The sequence below is a fragment of the Gopherus flavomarginatus genome, chromosome 5, assembly GCF_025201925.1.
Source record: "Gopherus flavomarginatus isolate rGopFla2 chromosome 5, rGopFla2.mat.asm, whole genome shotgun sequence".
Taxonomy (NCBI): domain Eukaryota; kingdom Metazoa; phylum Chordata; order Testudines; family Testudinidae; genus Gopherus; species Gopherus flavomarginatus.
In genome coordinates, this window is record NC_066621.1 from 145,030,547 (window position 1) to 145,050,010 (window position 19,464).

Genomic DNA, 19,464 nt, shown 5'->3' on the forward strand with positions numbered 1-19,464 from the left:
GCATAGGTTGAAGGACACTAGAATTACCCTTCACTTGTTGAGCATGCACATGCCACAATCAGCCAGAAAGCCCTTCCGACTGCCACTACCGCCAAGGCTTTACTAGGAGACAGGATGCTAGCTTTAGTCACCAATGCCCATCTTCCTCTCACTCACCCGCCCAGCCTGGGCCTGCCAAATACTAGAGGGCCAGAAGCGATCATTTTGGGGGTGTGCCTGAGAGTGGCGCCCCAGTCAGCCAATTGGATCTTACCTACCTTTTCCTCAACTGCCTCTCTCTCTACCGCTTGGCCTGGTTGCAGGTTATGTCAAACCACTGGGTCCTGGATTTGGTAGCTTGGGGCTATCCTCAGCAATTCTTATCTGCCCCTTCCTCCCACCTACCCCCTACTTCCCCATCCTTCTTCAGGAGAAGCTCCTGGGCTTTGGGGCTGTGGAGGAGGTTCCCCAGGACATGGAAGGAAGAGAATTCTATTCCTGAATCCTTCCTAAACCCAAAGGCCAAAGGGGGCCTCAGGCCCATCCTGGACCTTAACAAATCTCTCAAGAAGTTGAAGTTCCACATGGTCTCCCTGACCTCCATTATACCTTCCCTGGATCCAGGGAACTGCTACGCCACTCTTGATTTTAAAAAACGCTTACTTTTATGTCTTCGTATTCCCAGGACACAGGCGATTCCTGCATTTCATAGTGGCTGGGCACCACTCCCAGTTCACAGAGCTACCCTTTGGCCTATCCTCAGCCCCCAGGGTGTTCACAAAATGCATGTCACTGGTAGCGGCTTACCTGAAACATTGAGGGGTCCAGATTGTCCCTTATCTTGATGACTGGCTCATCAAGGGCAGGTCTCTGGTGGAGGTGCAGAGGAGCCTTGATGTGGTGTGGTCCACCTGCAGTGACCTGGGCCTGGTAATAAACACAGAAAAGTCCATGTTAATGCCAGTCCAACGAATAGAGTTTATCAGAGCGGTTCTCGACTTCACACAGGCCAAGACCTTCCTTCCAGATGCGCGTTTTCAGGCCTTGTTGGACCTGATCTACCACATAAAGAGCCATCCAAGACAATGCCTGCGACTGATGGGCTGCGTGCGTGTACGTGGTCAGCCATGCCCGACTTTATCCATGATCTCTGCTGGCGTGGCTGGCCTCAGTCTATGTCCCCAGCAGGCACGACTTGGACTGCGTGGTCATGGTGCCGAGCCATATCCGCTTGTCCCTGGACTGGTGGCTGGATCCCGAGGCAGTGCTGAAGGAGTTCCTTTTGTGACCTCATCTTGGACATGTCATATCTGGGATGGAGCTCACCTGAGCGGGCTCAATACCCGAGGCTGCTGGCTACAAAATGATTTAGCCCTTTATATCAATGTCAGAGAGCTCAGAGTGGTTCCCATGATGACATGGTTCCCGAAAGATCGGGAGCGCCTGGTTGCTATAACTTCAGCCCATAGGATCAGGGCACACACGTTGGAGCCACCGTATACAATCTTCTATAAGGATAAGGTCCAGCTGCATCCTCACCTGTCTTCTGCCTTGGGACCTGAATTTTGTGCTGTCAAGGCTCATGGGCCCCCCTTCGAATGCTTGGCTTCCTGCTCACTCCTGCTTCTCTCCTGGAAGTAACCTGAGAAATTTACACACCACCCAGTAACCTGAGAAATTTACACACCACCCCTGGGTGCCTCTGAGAGGCAATACTTCCCCACTCGCAAGCAGGGTCTAAGTGCAGAAAAGAAGCTTTTAATAGAAGGAGGGAAGTAACTCAACTTTAATTTGGTAAAACACCACAAACAGGGCTCATAAACATAAACCATCCAGTACCGGGCCTGGTGCCACCAACCAATGCTGTGACACGGCCACCAAGTGTTGCGAAGCAGGCATTGTCATGAACGGTACGCCCCACGCGCTCCAATAAGGCCACTGTATTGGCCACTAGCCATGCTGCCACTGTAGCGCCACAGTGGAAGTAGCGAGATCCAGTGCCCAATCTTGCCTATAGGGCCTGGATGATGGTATGAACTGGCCCTCCATACCGAAGGAACCACCTTCCAGCAACCAGGGAGGAGCTGTTGACACCTGCATTTGCTTACTGGTCGTGGTGACTGCCATTCATTGACCAGGTGTAACAGATCACTGATGGTACTGGGGAGACCAGTACCAAGACAGTGAACGTTCCCACTGTGCCAGCACTCAATACTGATGCCTGGAGGACAACCAGTGAGAGGATGAGCAGCGCCAGGATTAGCAGGAGGACTGTTGACCCCGTGACAGTGAGTAGTGCTGAGGGTATCTGGGGGAGTGACAATGCATCTTGGACCTGCCCAGGATCCTCGACACAGTGGAGAAGATAGTCTGTCCGGCGACCAGCGGTATTCCTCTGTCCCTGAGGCGTCTTAATGACAGACTTGCCCTCTTGAGGAGCCTTAGTCGGCTCCTGCGACACCAAGGTCATCATTGGAGCAGGTGGAGACCTGTGTTCTCTCTGCACCTGGGGAGCCTGGGATGACAACGGCACAGGCAAGGGTGTCAGTCTGATACCGCTCCTGAGAGTTGGTGGCGGACCTTTTAAGGCCTGCAGGTCCTGCTCTAAGCCATGCCAATGGGTGATCCCCATGGCTCTTGTCTGAAGTGTCTGGGGGAGGCTCATCAAGCCGAAAAGTGCAGGATCTGCAAAGGCTTTTGTCCTTGAACTTAAAAGGAGTAGGACTTTCACTTGAAGCAGCTCCTTATGGAGGCGGCTCTTAGTCCTCAGCCTCCTTTGGTGCAGCAAGACCCAGCACTGACATTTTGGTGTGCAGCACTCTGGCGGTGGTAGTGGAGGTGGCACTGCGGTTGGACTCAGACCGAGACCCATGGCACCGACACTCCCCGACACCATAACCAGCGACATTGGCTCGGCACAGCTCCCACGCTCTTGGTCAGAAGCAGAACCGGGAGGAGTGGTAGATACGCTGGAGGGTAGGGATAGCGTACAAAGGGACCTAGACAATTTAGAGGATTGGGCCAAAAGAAATCTGATGAGGTTCAACAAGGACAAGCGCAGAGTCCTGCACTTAGGATGGAAGAATCCCATGCACTGCTACAGACTAGGGACCAAATGGCTAGGCAGCAGTTTTGCAGAAAAGGACTAGGGGTTACAGTGGATGAGAAGCTGGATATGAGTTGACAGTATGGTCTTGTTGCCAAGAAGGCTAACAGCATTTTGGGCTGTATAAGTAGGGGCATTGCCAGCAGATCGAGGGACGTGATCATTCCCTTCTATTAGACATTGGTGAGGCCTCATCTGGAGTACTGTGTCCAGTTTTGGGCCCCACACTACAAGAAGGATGTGGAAAAATTGGAAAGAGTCCAGCGGAGAGCAACAAAAATGATTAGGGGCTGGAGCACATGACTTATGAGGAGATGCTGAGGGAACTGGGATTGTTTAGTCTGCAAAAGAGAAGAATGAGGGGAGATTTGATAGCTGCTTTCAGCAACCTGAAAGGGGGTTCCTAAGAGGATGAATCTAGACTGTTCTCAGTGGTAGCAGATGACAGAACAAGGAGTAATGGTTTCAAGTTGCAGTGGGGGAGGTTTAGGTCGGATATTAGGAAAAACTTTCACTCGGAGGGTGGTGAAGCACTGGAATGGGTTACCTAGGGAGGTGGTGGAATCTCTTTCCTTAAAAGGTTTTAAGGTCAGGCTTGACAAGCCCTGGCTGGGATGATTTTAGTTGGGAATTGGTCCTGCTTTGAGCAGGGGGTTGGACTAGATGACTTCCTGAGGTCCCTTCCAACCCTGATATTCTATGATTCTATGGAAGTCAGAAAAGAGTGCCTCTCCTACTCTGAGGCTAGCTTCCCTGGAGCCAGTCACTGGGGCGCGTCCCAGAGGGGAGCACCCAGGAGCAAAGGCCACAGCCCCGGCACCGTTGACTCCGGCCCTGAGGGGGATCCATTGAGTCCAGTACCACTTTACTCCCCGACCCGCAGAGCGATGGAAGTCCAGCTACCTTCTACCCTGGACACCTTTGCTGCAGCAAGGGACCTTATTGCCATGATGGCATCGGGGTCTCCTCAGCTCCACGACAAGATCCCAGTGCCTTTGAGGTCGGCACCGTCTCAGGGCAAGCCAGTGTTGATCCACCTATTGGCACCAGAGGTCGAGACGCAGTACCATTCCCACTCCCTGCATCGTTCCCGACACCGCTCGGAGTTCCAGCACCGCTCTCCATCACGGCGCTGGTCGTACTTGTGGCACCGCTCCAGATCGCATCGCTCTCCCAGGTCGTGGCACCGCTCTGCCTTCCAGTCACCGTCATGAAGCAGACCCTGGACCCGGCACCGTTTGTCATCTCGGCCCCACTCCATGTCAAGGTGCTGATCCAGCTTCACGGCACTACTCCACGCCTCCCTGTTGGCGCTCACTGATGCAGATTTGCTCAGCATCGCCCTGGCCTTCATGCTACGGCTCTCGCTCCTTGGGATCAGAAATGGGTTTGAGGTTTTTGGACTGTCACCAGTCAGACTGTGACCTCTCTGATGTGGGGGAAGGGTCATGGCAGGCACGTGGACAGGGACCCACCCAGTGGCCGTTTTGGACTCAGTGGGTGTACCATCAGGCCCAGGGTGCACCGTCTGGAGCATTCTGGTTAGCTGCCTCCAAGCCACAAGTGCCAGAAGCCATTGCCAGTCAGCCTGCTCCTCGGGGTATGGAAGAAGTGGCATGTACTCTTCCTGCTTTGGGTCCCTCTCCGACTCCAGTCCCTGAGCCGGATCTTGCAGTTGGTGATGCAGGACATCGGGTCCCCGCACTGCAGGGGGGTCAAGACGACCCTCTGTCCCCCGTAGCCCCCTCTTCCTTCTCTCCCAACAAGGCACTGGCAGGCACCTCTATCTCTGGGCCACAACTGATTGACATCCAGGACCTCCTGCGCCGGGTTGTGAGCAGTATGAACCTACAAGTCAAGGAGGTGGTGGAATTGGAGAATCCTATGGTGGACATTTTTGCCCCAGAAGGCCTGTCAAGGGCGGCCCTGCGTCTCATCAGGACCATCCAAACTAATGCCAAAACTATCTAGCAGACCCCGGCCTCCATGCCCTTATGGCCAAAGGAGTGGAACGCAAGTACTTTGTCCCCTCGAAGGGGTATAACTACTTATTCATTCACCCGCAGCCCTGCTTTCTTGTGGTTGCAGCTGTGAACAAGGAGCAACACGGTCAGCTTGCCCCTGTGCCCAAGTCGAAGGACGCCAAGCGCTTTGACTAGTTTGGACATGAAGTTTACTCTACGGGGGGGCTTCAGCTCCGGATCGCCAATCAGCAGGTGCTGTTGAGCCATTACAATTTTAACTCCTGGAACTCCATGCTGAAGTTCAAGGAGCTTGTGCTTTTTGAATCCAGAGAGGAGTTTGGGGACCTGGTTGACGAGGGCAAAACAGTGGCACAGACCTCTTTGCAGGCCTCGCTAGATGCTGCAGACTCGATTGCGCACACGTTGTCCTCTGAGATTGCCATGAGGCGCACCTGGCTGCAAGCCTCTGTGCAGCAGATGCTGCAGGACCTACCCTTTGATGGGGAGGGTCTGTTCGTGGAACAGACTGACTCGAAGCTGCACAGCCTTAAAGTCTTGAGGGCAACAATTAAGTCACCCCGGCAACCCAGCGGAAACACTTCAAGCCTCAGCAACCACAGCAGCGCTCCTACCCTCCTCAGCCAAGGCAGGATTTTTATGGATGGTGGGGGCATAATGGCAGGAGGAAATCCTCTAATTCCCCATCTGGACAGGCCCAGGGCCCGACCAAGCCATTGTCGGACTCCACACAGGCCTTTTAAAGGGACGCCTGAGGACAGCATACCAGACTTAACCCCAGATGTTACCCTCCCTTTTTTGAATCGTTTATCCCATTTCCACCATGCTTGGTTGCAAATAATCACGGATTGCTGGGTCCTTCGCACGGTGGAAGTGGGATGCTCTCTCTCATTTTGTTCCTCCCCGCTCTCCCACCCTCCTTCCCTGTCCCTCTTCAGGGACCCTTCTCACAAGCAACTCCTTATTCAGGAGGTTCAGGTGCTCCTCGCGATGGGGGCCATCGAGGAGGTTCCGAGGGAACTAAGGGGCAGGGGGATTTACTCTTGATATTTCCTAATCCTCAAGGCCAAAGGGAGCCTTCGTCCCATCCTGGACCTGCATGGGCTCAACAAATTCATGGTCAAGTTGAAGTTCCGCATATTCTCCCTGGGCACTATTTATACCTTCCCTGGATCCTGGAGACTGGTATGCCACCCTTAACATGAAGGACACATACTTCCACATAGTGATTCATCTGGTACACAGATGCTTCCTCTGCTTTGTGGTCACCCACGAACATTACCAGTTCACGGTCCTTCACAGCCCCCTGTGTGTTCACCAAATGTATGTCGGTCATGGCTGCCTTCCTCCTTCGACGGCAGGTGCAAATATACCCTTACCTCGATGACTGGCTGATCTGGGGCCGCACCAGAGAGCAGGTGCAGTCCCACCTCTGCCTGGTCAGGGATACGTTTCGTTGGCTGGGTCTCCTCCTCAACGTAGCAAAGTCAACCCTAGAACTGTCCCAGAGAATAGAGTTCATCGGAGCGGTTCTGGACTCCGTTCAGGTGCAGGCCCTCCTGCTGGACTCTTGTTTCCAAACTATCGTGGGTATCATTTGGGGCCTTTGGAGCTTCCCAGCCTCGATGGCAGGATGCTGCCTGAGTCTCCTTGGCCATGTGGCTTTGTGTACATATGTGACCTGGCACACCAGGCTCTGGCTCCAGCCGCTGCAGGCCTGGCTTGCTTCGGTCTATTGCCTGGGGCACGACAGCCTGAACTTGGTGGTCACCATTCTGGAGCAGGTCCTCACCTCACTCTGCTGGTAGCTAGATCCCCGTGTGGTGTGCGGAGGGGTAACCTTTCACAGCCCACAGCCTTCCTTGTCCCTGGTCATGGCTTATGTCAGCCCTGGGGTGGAGTGCTCATCTCGGAAACTTTCGGGCTCAGAGTCTGTGGTCCCTGTCTGCCCTCGCCCTTTATATTAACGTCCGGGAGCTGATGGTGGTGCATCTTGCTTGTCAGGCCTTTCGAGAGCACCTGCGAGGTGGTTGTGTGGCGGTTCTCACGGACAACACCATGGCCATGTTCTACATCAACAAGCAAGGGGAGGGCCCTCTCCTCTCCCCTCTGTCAGGAAGCCATTAGACTGTGGGAGTTCTGTATAGCCCGCTCCATTCACCTGGTGGCATCCTTCCTTCCTGGGATCCGGAACACACTGGTGGATCACCTCAGCAGGTCCTTCCACTCTCATGAGTGGTCTCTGCGGCTGGATGTCATCCACCCCATTTTCCAAAAGTGGAGGTTTCCCCACGTGGCTCTGTTTGCCTCCCGCAGCAACCGGAAGTGCCCAGCATTCTGCTCCTTCCAGGGTCGCTGCCCGTGCTCCCTCATAGACGCGTTTCTGCTCCCCTGGACGGGTTGCCTTCTTTACGCCTTCTCAAGATCCACAGAGATGGGGCAGGGGTGGCTCTGGCGTGGCCCTGGCAGTATTGGTACACCACGCTGTTGGAACTGTCCATGGATGTTCCACTTCCGTTGTCTTTTCTTCCCGACCTGCTCACTCAGGATCATGGTCGCCTCTGTCATCCCGACCTGTGGTCTCTCCATCTCACAGCATGGCTGAACCCTGTGGAGTTTCTGTGTTCGGACTCCATACAACAAGTGCTGCTGGGCAGCAGGAAGCCCTCCACTCAAGCCATGTATCTGGCGAAGTGGAAGCGGTTTTCGTGTTGGTGTGACCAGCACCACACCCTCCCCATGTAGGCGCCAGTGCCCCTCATTTTGGAGTACCTTCTGCACCGGAGACAGCAAGGCCTGGCGACGTCTTTTGTGAAGGTTCACCTCACAGCCATCTCAGCTTTCCACCTGGGCGTGTCTGGCTGCTCTATCTTCGCCAACCCAATGGTTGCTCATTTTCTCAAGGGCTTGAACTGCCTCTACCCTCAGATCCAGCAGCCTCTCCCTGCATAGGACCTTAACCTGGTCCTTTCAAGGCTCATGGGGGCCCCATTCGAAACGCTGACCACATACTCTCTCCTGTATCACTCCTGGAAGACAGCTTTCCTTGTCACCATCACATTGGCGAGGTGCATCTCCAAGCTGAAGGCCCTTACCTTGGAACCGTCTTACACGGTTTTCCATAAGGATAAGGTACAGCTCAGACCTCAACTGGCCTTTCTTCCCAAGGTAGTGTCAGCCTTTCATACTAGCCAGGATATTTTCCTGCCTGTTTTTTACCCTAAACCTCACGCTGGTCCCTGGGAGCAGTGGCTGCATTCCCTCGATGTCCACAGGGCCCTTGTCTTCTGCATCGAGTGCACTAAGCCGGTCAGGAAATTGACCCAGCTTTTTGTTGCAGTGGCGGACGGGATGAAGGGTTTCCCAGTCTCCTCTCGGAGGACCTCCTCATGGATTACATCCTGAATCCGCGCTTGCTATGAGCTGGCGAGAGTACCGACCCCAGCTCTCATGGCTCACTCCACTAGGGCCCAGGCCTCAGCGGCAGCATTTCCAGCCCAGGTACTGATCCGAGAAATCTGCAGGGCAGCTACTTGGTCCTCGGTGCATACCTTCGCCTTGCACTATGCCATTGTCTGGCACGCCAGGGACGACGTGGCTTTCGGTAGAGCGGTACTGCAGTCTACATTGCTTCACTCCATCCCCACCACCTAGGTAAGGCTTGGAAGTCACCTAATTGGAATCGATATGAGCAACCACTCGAAGAAAAAACAGTTAGTCACCTTTGTAATTGTTCTTTGAGATGTGTTGCTTATATCCATTCCAAACCTGCCCCCTTCCCCTCTGTCAGAGTAGCCAGCAAGAAGGAACTGAGGAGGCACTGGGTTGGCTGGGGTATATACTGAGCACCATGAAGGCACCACTCCAGGGGGCTCCACAGCTGACCCATCGGATGCTGCTAGGGGAAAACTTTCCAATGGCCATGCACACAGCGTGCACACGCCTAATTGGAGTGGATATGAGCAACACATCTCAAAGAACAACATTTACAAAGGTGAGTAACCATTTTTTCATGCAGGAGCTTCCTACCCCACAACCACCTTCCCTGTCCCTTTTCAGAGACTCCTCCCAAGAGAAACTCTTACATGAAGAGGTGCAGTTCCTTGTATCTCTTCTACTTCTCTGAAACATTCCTCTTCAATTAATGGGAGGAGTTTTTGTTCCTGTTGCTGTCTAATTCCCAAGACTGACATCTCATTCTGGACTTGAGAGAGCTGAACACCTTTGTTTGCTCGTTCACACTGAGAGTGGTTACCCTGGCTTCAATAATCCCTAAATTGGATCCTCTAGGCTGGTTTGCCGTTCTGTATCTGGAAGATGCATATTTCCATCCATTCAGTGCACAGGAAATACCTGTGGTTCATAGGTGGGAAGACAAATACACTGCCAGTACATATGGTTGTCTTTCAGCTTGTCAGCATCCCCAAGAATATTTATAAAATGTCTGGCTGTAGTAGCAGCACACCTAAGAAGGCAGGGCATTTTAGAATACCTGTACCTTGACAACTGGCTGATTCAGGGAAGTTTTCCTCAGGAAATCACGAACAGCATACATCACATTCTACAGCAGTTCTCTATTTTGGGGCTCGATATCAGCAAAGACAAATCCTCTTTAAATTCCATTTTTTGAGTCAGTTATAGACTCCACCACAATGAGGGCGTATCTGCTATGAAGCAGATTTGACAATATATTTCTCCTCATAAATCAACTACAGACAAGCCCTCAGATACCAGTAAAAACGTGTGCAATTGCTAGGGCATATGGCTTTGTGCACATTTGTGACTCAATTTGTTGGAATTTGCTTTTGTTGTTTATTAGGATGGTACTTACCACCCAATAAACATCATCTAGACGTGGTGGTTCAGATTCCCCCAAACACCCTATTTTCCTTAAATGGTAGAAGAACCCAGATCAAGTCTGCAAGGGTGTTCCTTTTTCTCCACTGCTCTATATCAAGGTTCTAGTGATGGATGCTTCCACTTTGGGATGGAAAGGATCATCTGGACACACATGGAGCTCAGGCACGTAGTTGCAAGAAGAGTCTCACTTACACATCAACATATTGGAGCTCAGAGTGATCCAAATAGCATGTGCTACATTTGTTCCTTACATCCAGGCAAAGAGCATCTGATTAATGACTAACAATTCCACAGCTATATTTTAGGTAAACAGGGAGGAGCCAGATCTACTCCTCTGTCATCCCATAGACTTGGTGCATAAGCAATCAGGTAATGTTTTCAGCCTTTCATCTGCCATGGTATGATGCTTTCATGGGTGATGGTTCACCCAGGCCAGGAAAGGGGTTCCGTCAACACTTGCCTTGCAACTATGGATGCTTCAAATGCTGTGCTTCTGTGGCTCACAGCCCTGTCACCAACGGCCAGCAGACAAGCCATGAAGATCTCATCTTGGCTTCCACCACTGAGTTACTCTTTGCAAGGGGACCTCAACAACCCTTCCAGCCCCGAGTTCTCCACAAAAGCGTTTCTCTGCCGTGCTCAGCCACTCTCACTATAACTCTCACAAGACATTATTAAGTTGGCTGCTCCTTTAAAGAGACAGTACACAGCAGCCTGTTAACTGGGGTTAAAATAATATCTTGTTATGTTAAGAGATCGTGAGGATGAAGATGGTTAAGCCCTTAGCAATTTTGAAACTATGAATAGAAAAAAGGGGTGGTGTTGACTTCTGAACTTGTGTCACTGCCTTCCAGCCCTAAAACCGCACTCAAATTAAATGAATTTAAACCACTTCAGAATGTTGACCTATTGTTTTTATTCACAGTAACAAAGGTATGGAGCACCTTCTGAGCATGAAATGTAAAAATGTGGTCCCAGTCTATGACTTGCTGCTGGAAATGCTGAATGCACACACGCTTCGAGGTCAAAAAAAGTCTGCAGTCATAGATTCTGAATTTGGCCCATCAGAACAAACTGATACTAGAGACGATATGCAGAATATGGCAGAACAGTAACTTTATAATTACCTGGAAGATCAGGTTTGTAGGAAAGTGTGAAGCAAAACAACATTATTTAGAGCTGTCGAAAACTTGATATGTCTTATGAATCTTAGACAGCCTTTTTGGGGCCCTATTCTAATCTTTCAGATTTGCACGTTTATCTTGGATAAAGCTGTATATCACCTCCTGTATTGTGCAAAGTACATCATGTCCATGTTTCTGACATAATACTTTGCACTTAAACTAATGCTTTCTGTCTGAGACTTATGAACACAATACCCCTGTGAGATTGGAAATTATTACCCCTTTTTAAAAAATGGGTAAACTGAGGCAGAGAGAAGCTTAGTGACTGGCGTATAAGAATCCACAGCAAGTCAGTGAAGAGCTGGGAATAGTGTCCTGACTCCCAGTTCTTGCTTTAATCACTGGACTCTGTTTTCTGTCAATATATCAACATATGAAATGTACAGCTGTTACATCATGTGGGAGGGATTTGGTTGTGTATATGATGACGATCACTGGGGAAATGCCTACATTTCAGTTAACATGGTTAAAGTGCCAAGACACATGCAAAATTTAAATGAGTTTGTTCCTTGTATGATTATGCAGTAGATGCAGATGGAACACAGAAACGCTTCCTCAGGCTTCATTTGAGCCACTCAGAATTGTTTCTGGGACCACTTTAAAGACCAGCTCCATAAACATAATAACAGGTTTGTTTTGTGAGCCTACTCTTCGTATTTGAACTGTTTCTTTGTGCATGGTTCTCAACTGCTTAAAGGTTGACTTGACTGCTTAGTCATTTTCATTTAATACTACATTTTAAAATTTATTGTCACTGAGATTGATGTGCTGTTTTGTATATTTATAATGACTTAATGTGTGATAACTGTATGTGTAGGTATGAAGGATCAAGAAATTAATGTTTATTATGTGCATTGGTAAAAATGGTGTGATACAGTCGATTGAACTATTTTTTTTTAAATGGTTTCCTAGGCAATTTCACAATCTTCCCTTCATTTCCATCTTGAGTACAGAGGTGTCTAGCAATATTGTCAGGTTCGTGGGGTTCTGGTAATGCAGTGTACATAACTGTAGGGAGTGGTAGCATGAGTAGAGATGAGGCTCAGCTGGGATCTGCTTTTACTTACATGACTCAGTTTTGCTCTCTTACTTTCAAGAGGAAGCTCCATGTAACTTGCTTTGCTAGGGAAGCTCTACGCTAAGTTATGCTTTTTCAACCCTCCTAAAAGAATGCTAAATGAGAGAGGGGAAAAATGCCTGTGGGATAAATTCATGAAGGATAGGTCCATCAGTGATTATTAGCCAGGATGGGCAGGGATGGTGTCCCTAGCCTCTGTTTGCCAGAAGCTGGGAATGGGTGACAAAGGATGAATCATTTATGAAGTGCACTGCTTCATGTGTGGCAATTGGTTATTGGCATATCACTAAATATGCAGTCATATGAAATGTCTGTCTTGTTGATTTCTGCAGCTGTCCAAGGTGCACTGAGTCTGAGAGGACATATAATATGGCCCATAACCTCAGCTGGAAAATAAGAAAATACTTTTTCTGTCATTTGCTTATGTAATATTCTGTTTCATGCTGGAATTAAATTCATTAGCCTTTGATAATAACACTGGAGATTAATGGACTTTACTAGATACCATAGTGTTTAGTTGTATATTGTGGTCATTTTAGATATGTGACTAAACTAAATTAGACATTGATTTGATGTCGATATAAGTCAATGGGGGAGGCTTTCTGGTGATTTCTATGGAATTTGGATCAGGCCCTTAATAGGGAAATTTTGTTCGTTCAGTGGCATATTGTAAATATTACTCAAGCTTTTGATCTTGACATTTTGAAGCCAAGGACATTGTATTTTACAAGAAAGGTAAACACAAGTGTTTTCAATGAATCAGGTTCTGATCTGTAGACTTGTTTTGATCTCATACTATAACAAATGTTGAGGACAGTTCATACTTGCTAACTTTAAAAAAACCACAAGGATATTGGTGTATTTTAATTTTCTTATATTGCAGCGGTTCTCAAACTGTGGGTCGGGACCCCAAAGTGGATTGTGACCCCCTTTAAATGGGGTCACCAAGGCTGGCATTAGATTTGCTGGGGCCCAGGGCTGAAGCCCAAGCTTCACTGCCTGGGGCTGAAGCCAAAGGTCGAGGCCTTCCACCCTGGGTGGTGGGACTCACGTTGCAGGCCCCCTGCTTGGAGCTGAAGCCCTTGAGATTCAACTTTGGCCCCCCTGCCTGAAGCGGTGGCGCTCAGGCTTTGGCCCCCCCACCTGGGGCAGTGAGGCTCAGGCTTCAGTCCCCCTTCTGGGTATCGTGAAATAATTTTTATTGTCAGAAGGGGGTCATGGTGCAATGAAGTTTGAGACCCCCAGCACTAGTGTAATAGCTACTGTAACAAATGGACAGAAAAAATATAGATATAGTTTTGAATTCACTGGTGCCTGTTTTGATTGAAACTGTACTGAGCAGTCCATATAGTTGTCTAAAACTTGTTAAAAGATGTAGTTACATGTTGGCCAAACCATTTGTCCCATTGGTCTTTTTTCTTTGGAAACTCTATGTAACTCTTTATAATTTTTTTTAAAAAATGTTTACATGATCACTCTGTGTGTGTGTGTGTGTGTGTGTGTGTGTGTGTGTGTGTGTTTAAAAAAAAAGTCCTGTATTCATGTGCAGTCCTACAACAAACACATGCAAAAGAAAATGAAGAAAACTATTTGCTCTAAAAACTATTTTAAAATACCCTTCAAAGTTATTTTTATTTGATTTTTGAGCAGATATCATATTAAGGAAGTGTTGTAGTCGCAACTTTGTCATTTTTAGCTTATTTTTGCTGAACCAATATAGAGAGGTCACTTATTTAATTTTTTTCTCTTTTTAAGTCTCGCTTTTTTTCACTTGTATACATTTTTCAGTGCTTTTTTCTCTTTTTAAGTCTCGCTTTTTTTCACTTGTATACATTTTTCAGTGCAACAGCTGACAGCTAGTCTCACTGTGTTAATGTAGATACACCTCTACCCCAATATATCGCGACCCGATATAACACTAATTCGGATATAACATGGTAAAGCAGTGCTCCAGGGGGGTGGGGCTGCGCACTCCGGCGGATCAAAGCAAGTTTGATATAATGCACTTCCACTTATAACGCAATAAGATTTTTTGGCTCCCAAGGACAGCGTTATATTGGGGTAGAGGTGTATATTCATTCTATGTTCTTTGGTTAGATAATGTACAAAATAAGGGATCAGTTATTTAAAAACAAAGGCACTGCTGTAAAAACAAGGAGTTGAGTAACAAGAAGTTTATTGTATAATCAAGGGGCTTGTCTACATCAGAAAGTTGCAGCGCTGGTGAGGGAGTTACAGCGCTGCAACTTTGAAGGTGTACACATCTGCAGGGCACCACCAGCGCTGCAACTCCCTGTTTGCAGCGCTGGCCGTACTCCCGTTTTGTCTCGGGTGTAGAGGATCCAGCGCTGGTGATCCAGCGCTGGTAATCCAATGTAGACACTTACCAGCGCTTTTCTTGACCTCCGTGGAAGGAGGAAGCCTCTGGTAATCAAGCTGGTCTCCTTTCCCGGTTTGCTCTCTCGTTCCCGGAGCCCAGAGCAAGCAGGTCTCCTTCCCTGCGGTTTGCTGGGTGGCTCCGGGAACGCGAGAGCAAACCGCGGCGAAGCGGGTCTCCTTTCCCGGTTTGCTCTCTCGTTCCCGGAGCCCAGAGCAAGCAGGTCTCCTTCCCTGCGGTTTGCTGGGTGGCTCCGGGAACGCGAGAGCAAACCGCGGCGAAGCGGGTCTCCTTTCCCGGTTTGCTCTCTCGTTCCCAGAGCCCAGAGCAAGCAGGTCTCCTTCCCTGCGGTTTGCTGGGTGGCTCCGGGAACGCGAGAGCAAACCGCGGCGAAGCGGGTCTCCTTTCCCGGTTTGCTCTCTCGTTCCCAGAGCCCAGAGCAAGCAGGTCTCCTTCCCTGCGGTTTGCTGGGTGGCTCCGGGAACGAGAGAGCAAACCGCGGCGAAGCGGGTCTCCTTTCCCGGTTTGCTCTCTCGTTCCCAGAGCCCAGAGCAAGCAGGTCTCCTTCCCTGCGGTTTGCTGGGTGGCTCCGGGAACGAGAGAGCAAACCGCGGCGAAGCGGGTCTCCTTTCCCGGTTTGCTCTCTCGTTCCCAGAGCCCAGAGCAAGCAGGTCTCCTTCCCTGCGGTTTGCTGGGTGGCTCCGGGAACGCGAGAGCAAACCGCGGCGAAGCGGGTCTCCTTTCCCGGTTTGCTCTCTCGTTCCCAGAGCCCAGAGCAAGCAGGTCTCCTTCCCTGCGGTTTGCTGGGTGGCTCCGGGAACGAGAGAGCAAACCGCGGCGAAGCGGGTCTCCTTTCCCGGTTTGCTCTCTCGTTCCCAGAGCCCAGAGCAAGCAGGTCTCCTTCCCTGCGGTTTGCTGGGTGGCTCCGGGAACGAGAGAGCAAACCGCGGCGAAGCGGGTCTCCTTTCCCGGTTTGCTCTCGCGTTCCCGGAACCCCCCTTGAAGCCGCCCAACAGCGCTGCAGTGTGGCCACATCTAACACCACTTGCAGCGCTGGTTGCTGTAAGTGTGGCCACTCTGCAGCGCTGGCCCTATACAGCTGTACTAATACAGCTGTAACAACCAGCGCTGCAAAACTTTAGATGTAGACATGGCCAAGGACATATTATTTTCTGTCTGAGTGAGGAGCTGAATTTATCATGGCCTATAACCCTCCCTTTTTTCCCTCAGAAGGATAAAACCAGATTCCAGTCTCAGCGTGTCACTGTGTCATCTTTGCTGCTGTGTATTTGAGTTAGAATTTTGCTTTTTCTCTTACTCTCCATTTTTAAAACTTGACTGAATTTATGAAAGTGAAGGACTAATGAGCAAGCAATGAGGCATACAGGAGGCTTTGCAGGTTTCAACACACTATCAGTGCATCTCAGTCCTCTCCTACTTCATCCCTTGCTCCTTGGTTCTGGGCCTTTCGAGCAGAAACTGTCAACTGTACCTCTTTGTAAAGAATTATGTGATGGTTTTGTGATCTAGAATGATGTGAGCAAATTAACTTCCACTTGTGAGCTCATCATGGATTGAATTCAGGTCTCTATAGGTAAAAGATTAACATATCTGTCCACTGTGCCTTTCCCTAGGTACACCCCTGGAATCAGATAACATTCCTGTAAGTTGTAGCATGAAATAATTCCTTGATTTGAGAGATGAGGCAGGCAGTCTCTCAGCATTTCAGATGTGTGCTTTAAATATGATTTTGTTTGCAGTAACATGCACTAGCTATTTTCCATTTAGCCAGCATTTAGTAAGACATTTTTCTTGACTGAAGCCTGCCATGGTGCCACTAAGTCCAGTGGTGTCAGACCGCTGTTTCTGCATTATGTTGGTCTGACACCACCAACTCCACTCTGTTCCTTTTGACTGGTACTCTGCCTACAGGTTATAGACAGAGGGAGGAAAGAATAGCGGTATTCTTCCTCAACTGCTTGCTGATGTCCATTCCATGCTAGGTGTGCGCACGCCATGAGCACTGTTGCTGGAAATTTTTCCCATAGTGGTATCTGTTAGGCCTACTCTAGCACCCTCTGCAGCTGTATGCATATGCACTGGTATAAAGGGGTGCCACCAACCCCACACCATCTGTGTCTTCTTGCCACCTGTGACAGTTGCTGGTATAACCCTTTCTTGCTCTGATAAGGTTTCTTCCCAGTGGTTCTGGACTCTTCCTTCATTTATAGTGTTAATAGTTTAGTGTATATAGTTTTTGCAAGTTGTGGTAGTGTATACAGTTCCTGTCCTCAAAGGACTTTTCAGTACCGGGCTTCAACCCTTGTGCCTATTGTGAGTGACCCGCACTTGAGTTGCTTAACCTAGTTGGGGCCCTGGTACTAGGGGAAAACCCCAGGGATTGCCAAGCTACCTCAACCTGGAAACGTAGAAGCTGCCAGGTGCGAGTAGTGCCATGAAACTCGGGTGGAGGGGTCCTTGTAAGCCACGGGATTAAATGAACACATGGTCCAGACAGGGTACCTGGGATAGGGAGTTGGGACCAGTGACGTGCACTGGATGCAGCCAGTAGCATTTTTCCCACTAGACCATAGTTGTACTGGGGTCCAGACAGGCGATGGGCCCAATTGTAAATAGCATTACCATGTTGCAGTACAGTGAACCCTACATGGTGTTTTGTAATAAACAAATTAATGTTGAGGGGTTCTTGGGAATTAAAACGGGCGAGGTGGGGGTTAGAGGCGAACCAGCCAGCTAGTTTCTCTAAGCTTTGTTGTGCTGATGCGTTCCATACTTCTCGGGAGCGTTTAGAAGAGAGAGAGCTTTGTAGGATTTCTAGGTTAAAAATTAGCTGTGCCGGGATATATTGGCGGTGATAATTAAGGAGACCTAATAGCTGCTGAAGCTCTCCTTTATTTTGTGGAGGGGCTTCTGTCCAAGGGTCTAATACACTGGCTGGGGCTTGGGTGTGAGTGGTGGGAGTGAATTGGAGTCCCAAGAATGAGAATTGCTGGCTGGCCTGCAGGTGGCTCTTTGTTTTGTTAATTTGCCACCCATCTGCTTCTAATGCATCAATTATCATTTGGGTGGTACTTTGAACTGCTTGTGGATTGGGCCCACAAATGACAATGTCATCTACATAGGTTAGCACATACACATCCTGTCGGGGTTTTACCTTTTGTAATGTGATATTGAGATGGGACGATGCAAGTGCAGGAGAATTACAGAATCCCTGTGGGCAAACTTTCCATTTATATTGGACGCCCTTAAAAGCAAAGTTTAAGATTCCTTGTGTGTCCTGGAGTGGGATTTGGTAAAACATATCTTTTAAATCAAGAGTACATGCCCACTGATTACTTGCATCGCTTAGTTGCCGCTGTATTTCGGGAATGGTGGCAGAGCTGGAAAATGCGATAGGCTTTACACGGCTGTTAGCTTGTCTGTAATCAATGACAAGGCGATATTTAGAGGGATCGCCGGGCTTGGGAATACCCCAACCCGTGGACAGAAAAGTGGATGCAGTGACCCTTTCTATTTTTTTTTCTTCTAGAAGCTGAGTGAGCAAAGCTTCAATAAGGGGAAGCCCTTCGGATTTTGTGGGAATAGGGGAAAATTTCCATGGCTGGCAGTTAACTACTTTGGGGGTATAGGGGGAATGATCGCCTACGGTTGTAGGGAGGGCTTGCAGAATTTGATCATGCAGTTTAAATTTTTTAATATCTGAGACACCTAGCAGATTTTTTGATCCCAACAAGGCTTTTATTTTTCTTAGGTATTTTCCGTGGGCAATTTTAACCCAAACCACGGGTTTTTCTTGTACTGCATTGAGACCTTGAACAAACATAAAGGAGCCAGTAGGACAGTGGGGAACGTTGGGCTCAATAACGCTAATTTGAGCTCCAGTGTCTAATAAAAGGAAGTGGGGGTGTCACCGTTAACTAACAGGGTGGCGTATGGGCGTTCATCAGGGGATCTTTAATTTGGGCCGGGCAGCATCTGGCCCCTATTCGTTTTTTGTCCCAACATAGTCCTCCCAATTTTTCCAGCCTAGCTGTTCGGCTACATTTTGCTGCTCTTGGTTTGACATTTTACGCAGGGCTTCTTTGGGGATCCCTTTGTTAAGAAGCCGAATAGTGCCCGTTCAGCTTTAGTTCGCTCAGGATATTTTTGGGGATTAAACTGACTTTTTGGAGGGTTTTTTGGTGGTGAATCAACTGGGAGAACAACAGGCGGGGGTGGCAGTAACAACTTAATTTTACTAACCACTTCAAATAATGTTAAGATGGGTCTGCGAACGGCCGCATGCAAGTGCAGCATGGCACCGGTGTCAGCTCCAGGGGCAGCTTCTAATGCCAAATTAACAGCCTCTGCTGAGACAGGAATTTGGGTGGGATCAGTAACGTGTATAAAGGGTGTGGCCACCAATTGCTGTTGAATAGTTAAATTAAGTGGATTTTGTATTGGATCCCACAGGGCTATGGAAGCTCCTGCAATTGCCCATATTAGATCGTGTGGAGTAACTAAGGTTCCTGGAGGGATATATAATCCTTTAAAACTGCCTTTCATTGCTGAAATGGCAGCTGCCGGGGTGGTAAGTGGCCAAATGCGATTATTTAATAAAGGGTGATCCGGGAAGCCTCGTGCCCAATTGGCCGTTTTGGCTAAGGTGCCGGCCTCCTCGCAGTCCACCAATTCTGCTCCGTGTTCTAAGGCTAGCCGCCCGACCCAAACCATGGGTGCCTCATTGGCTTTTCGTTGCGTTTCCTTTAAAAACTCTTTAAGTTCGGCCTTAGTACGTGTTCGCAGTTCAGTAACCTGCGTGGTGTTGCCTGTTTGTGCGTCTATTTTAGTTTTAGTTATTGCAATAGGCAAAGCTTCTGCTACGGTTTCAGATTCTG

At 49.1% G+C, this 19,464-nt stretch overlaps 1 protein-coding gene across 1 annotated transcript in view; it reads left to right on the plus strand.

Moving 5' to 3' along the window:
- Positions 1-11,320, plus strand: part of ESR2 (estrogen receptor 2) — a 73,667-nt gene extending 62,347 nt beyond the window's left edge. Inside the window, exon 8 of the mRNA XM_050952693.1 lies at positions 10,853-11,320. Coding sequence (XP_050808650.1) covers positions 10,853-11,042 — 190 coding nt within the window. The 3' untranslated portion in view covers positions 11,043-11,320. The remainder of the gene's footprint in view (positions 1-10,852) is intronic.
- Positions 11,321-19,464: the final 8,144 nt, after the last annotated feature.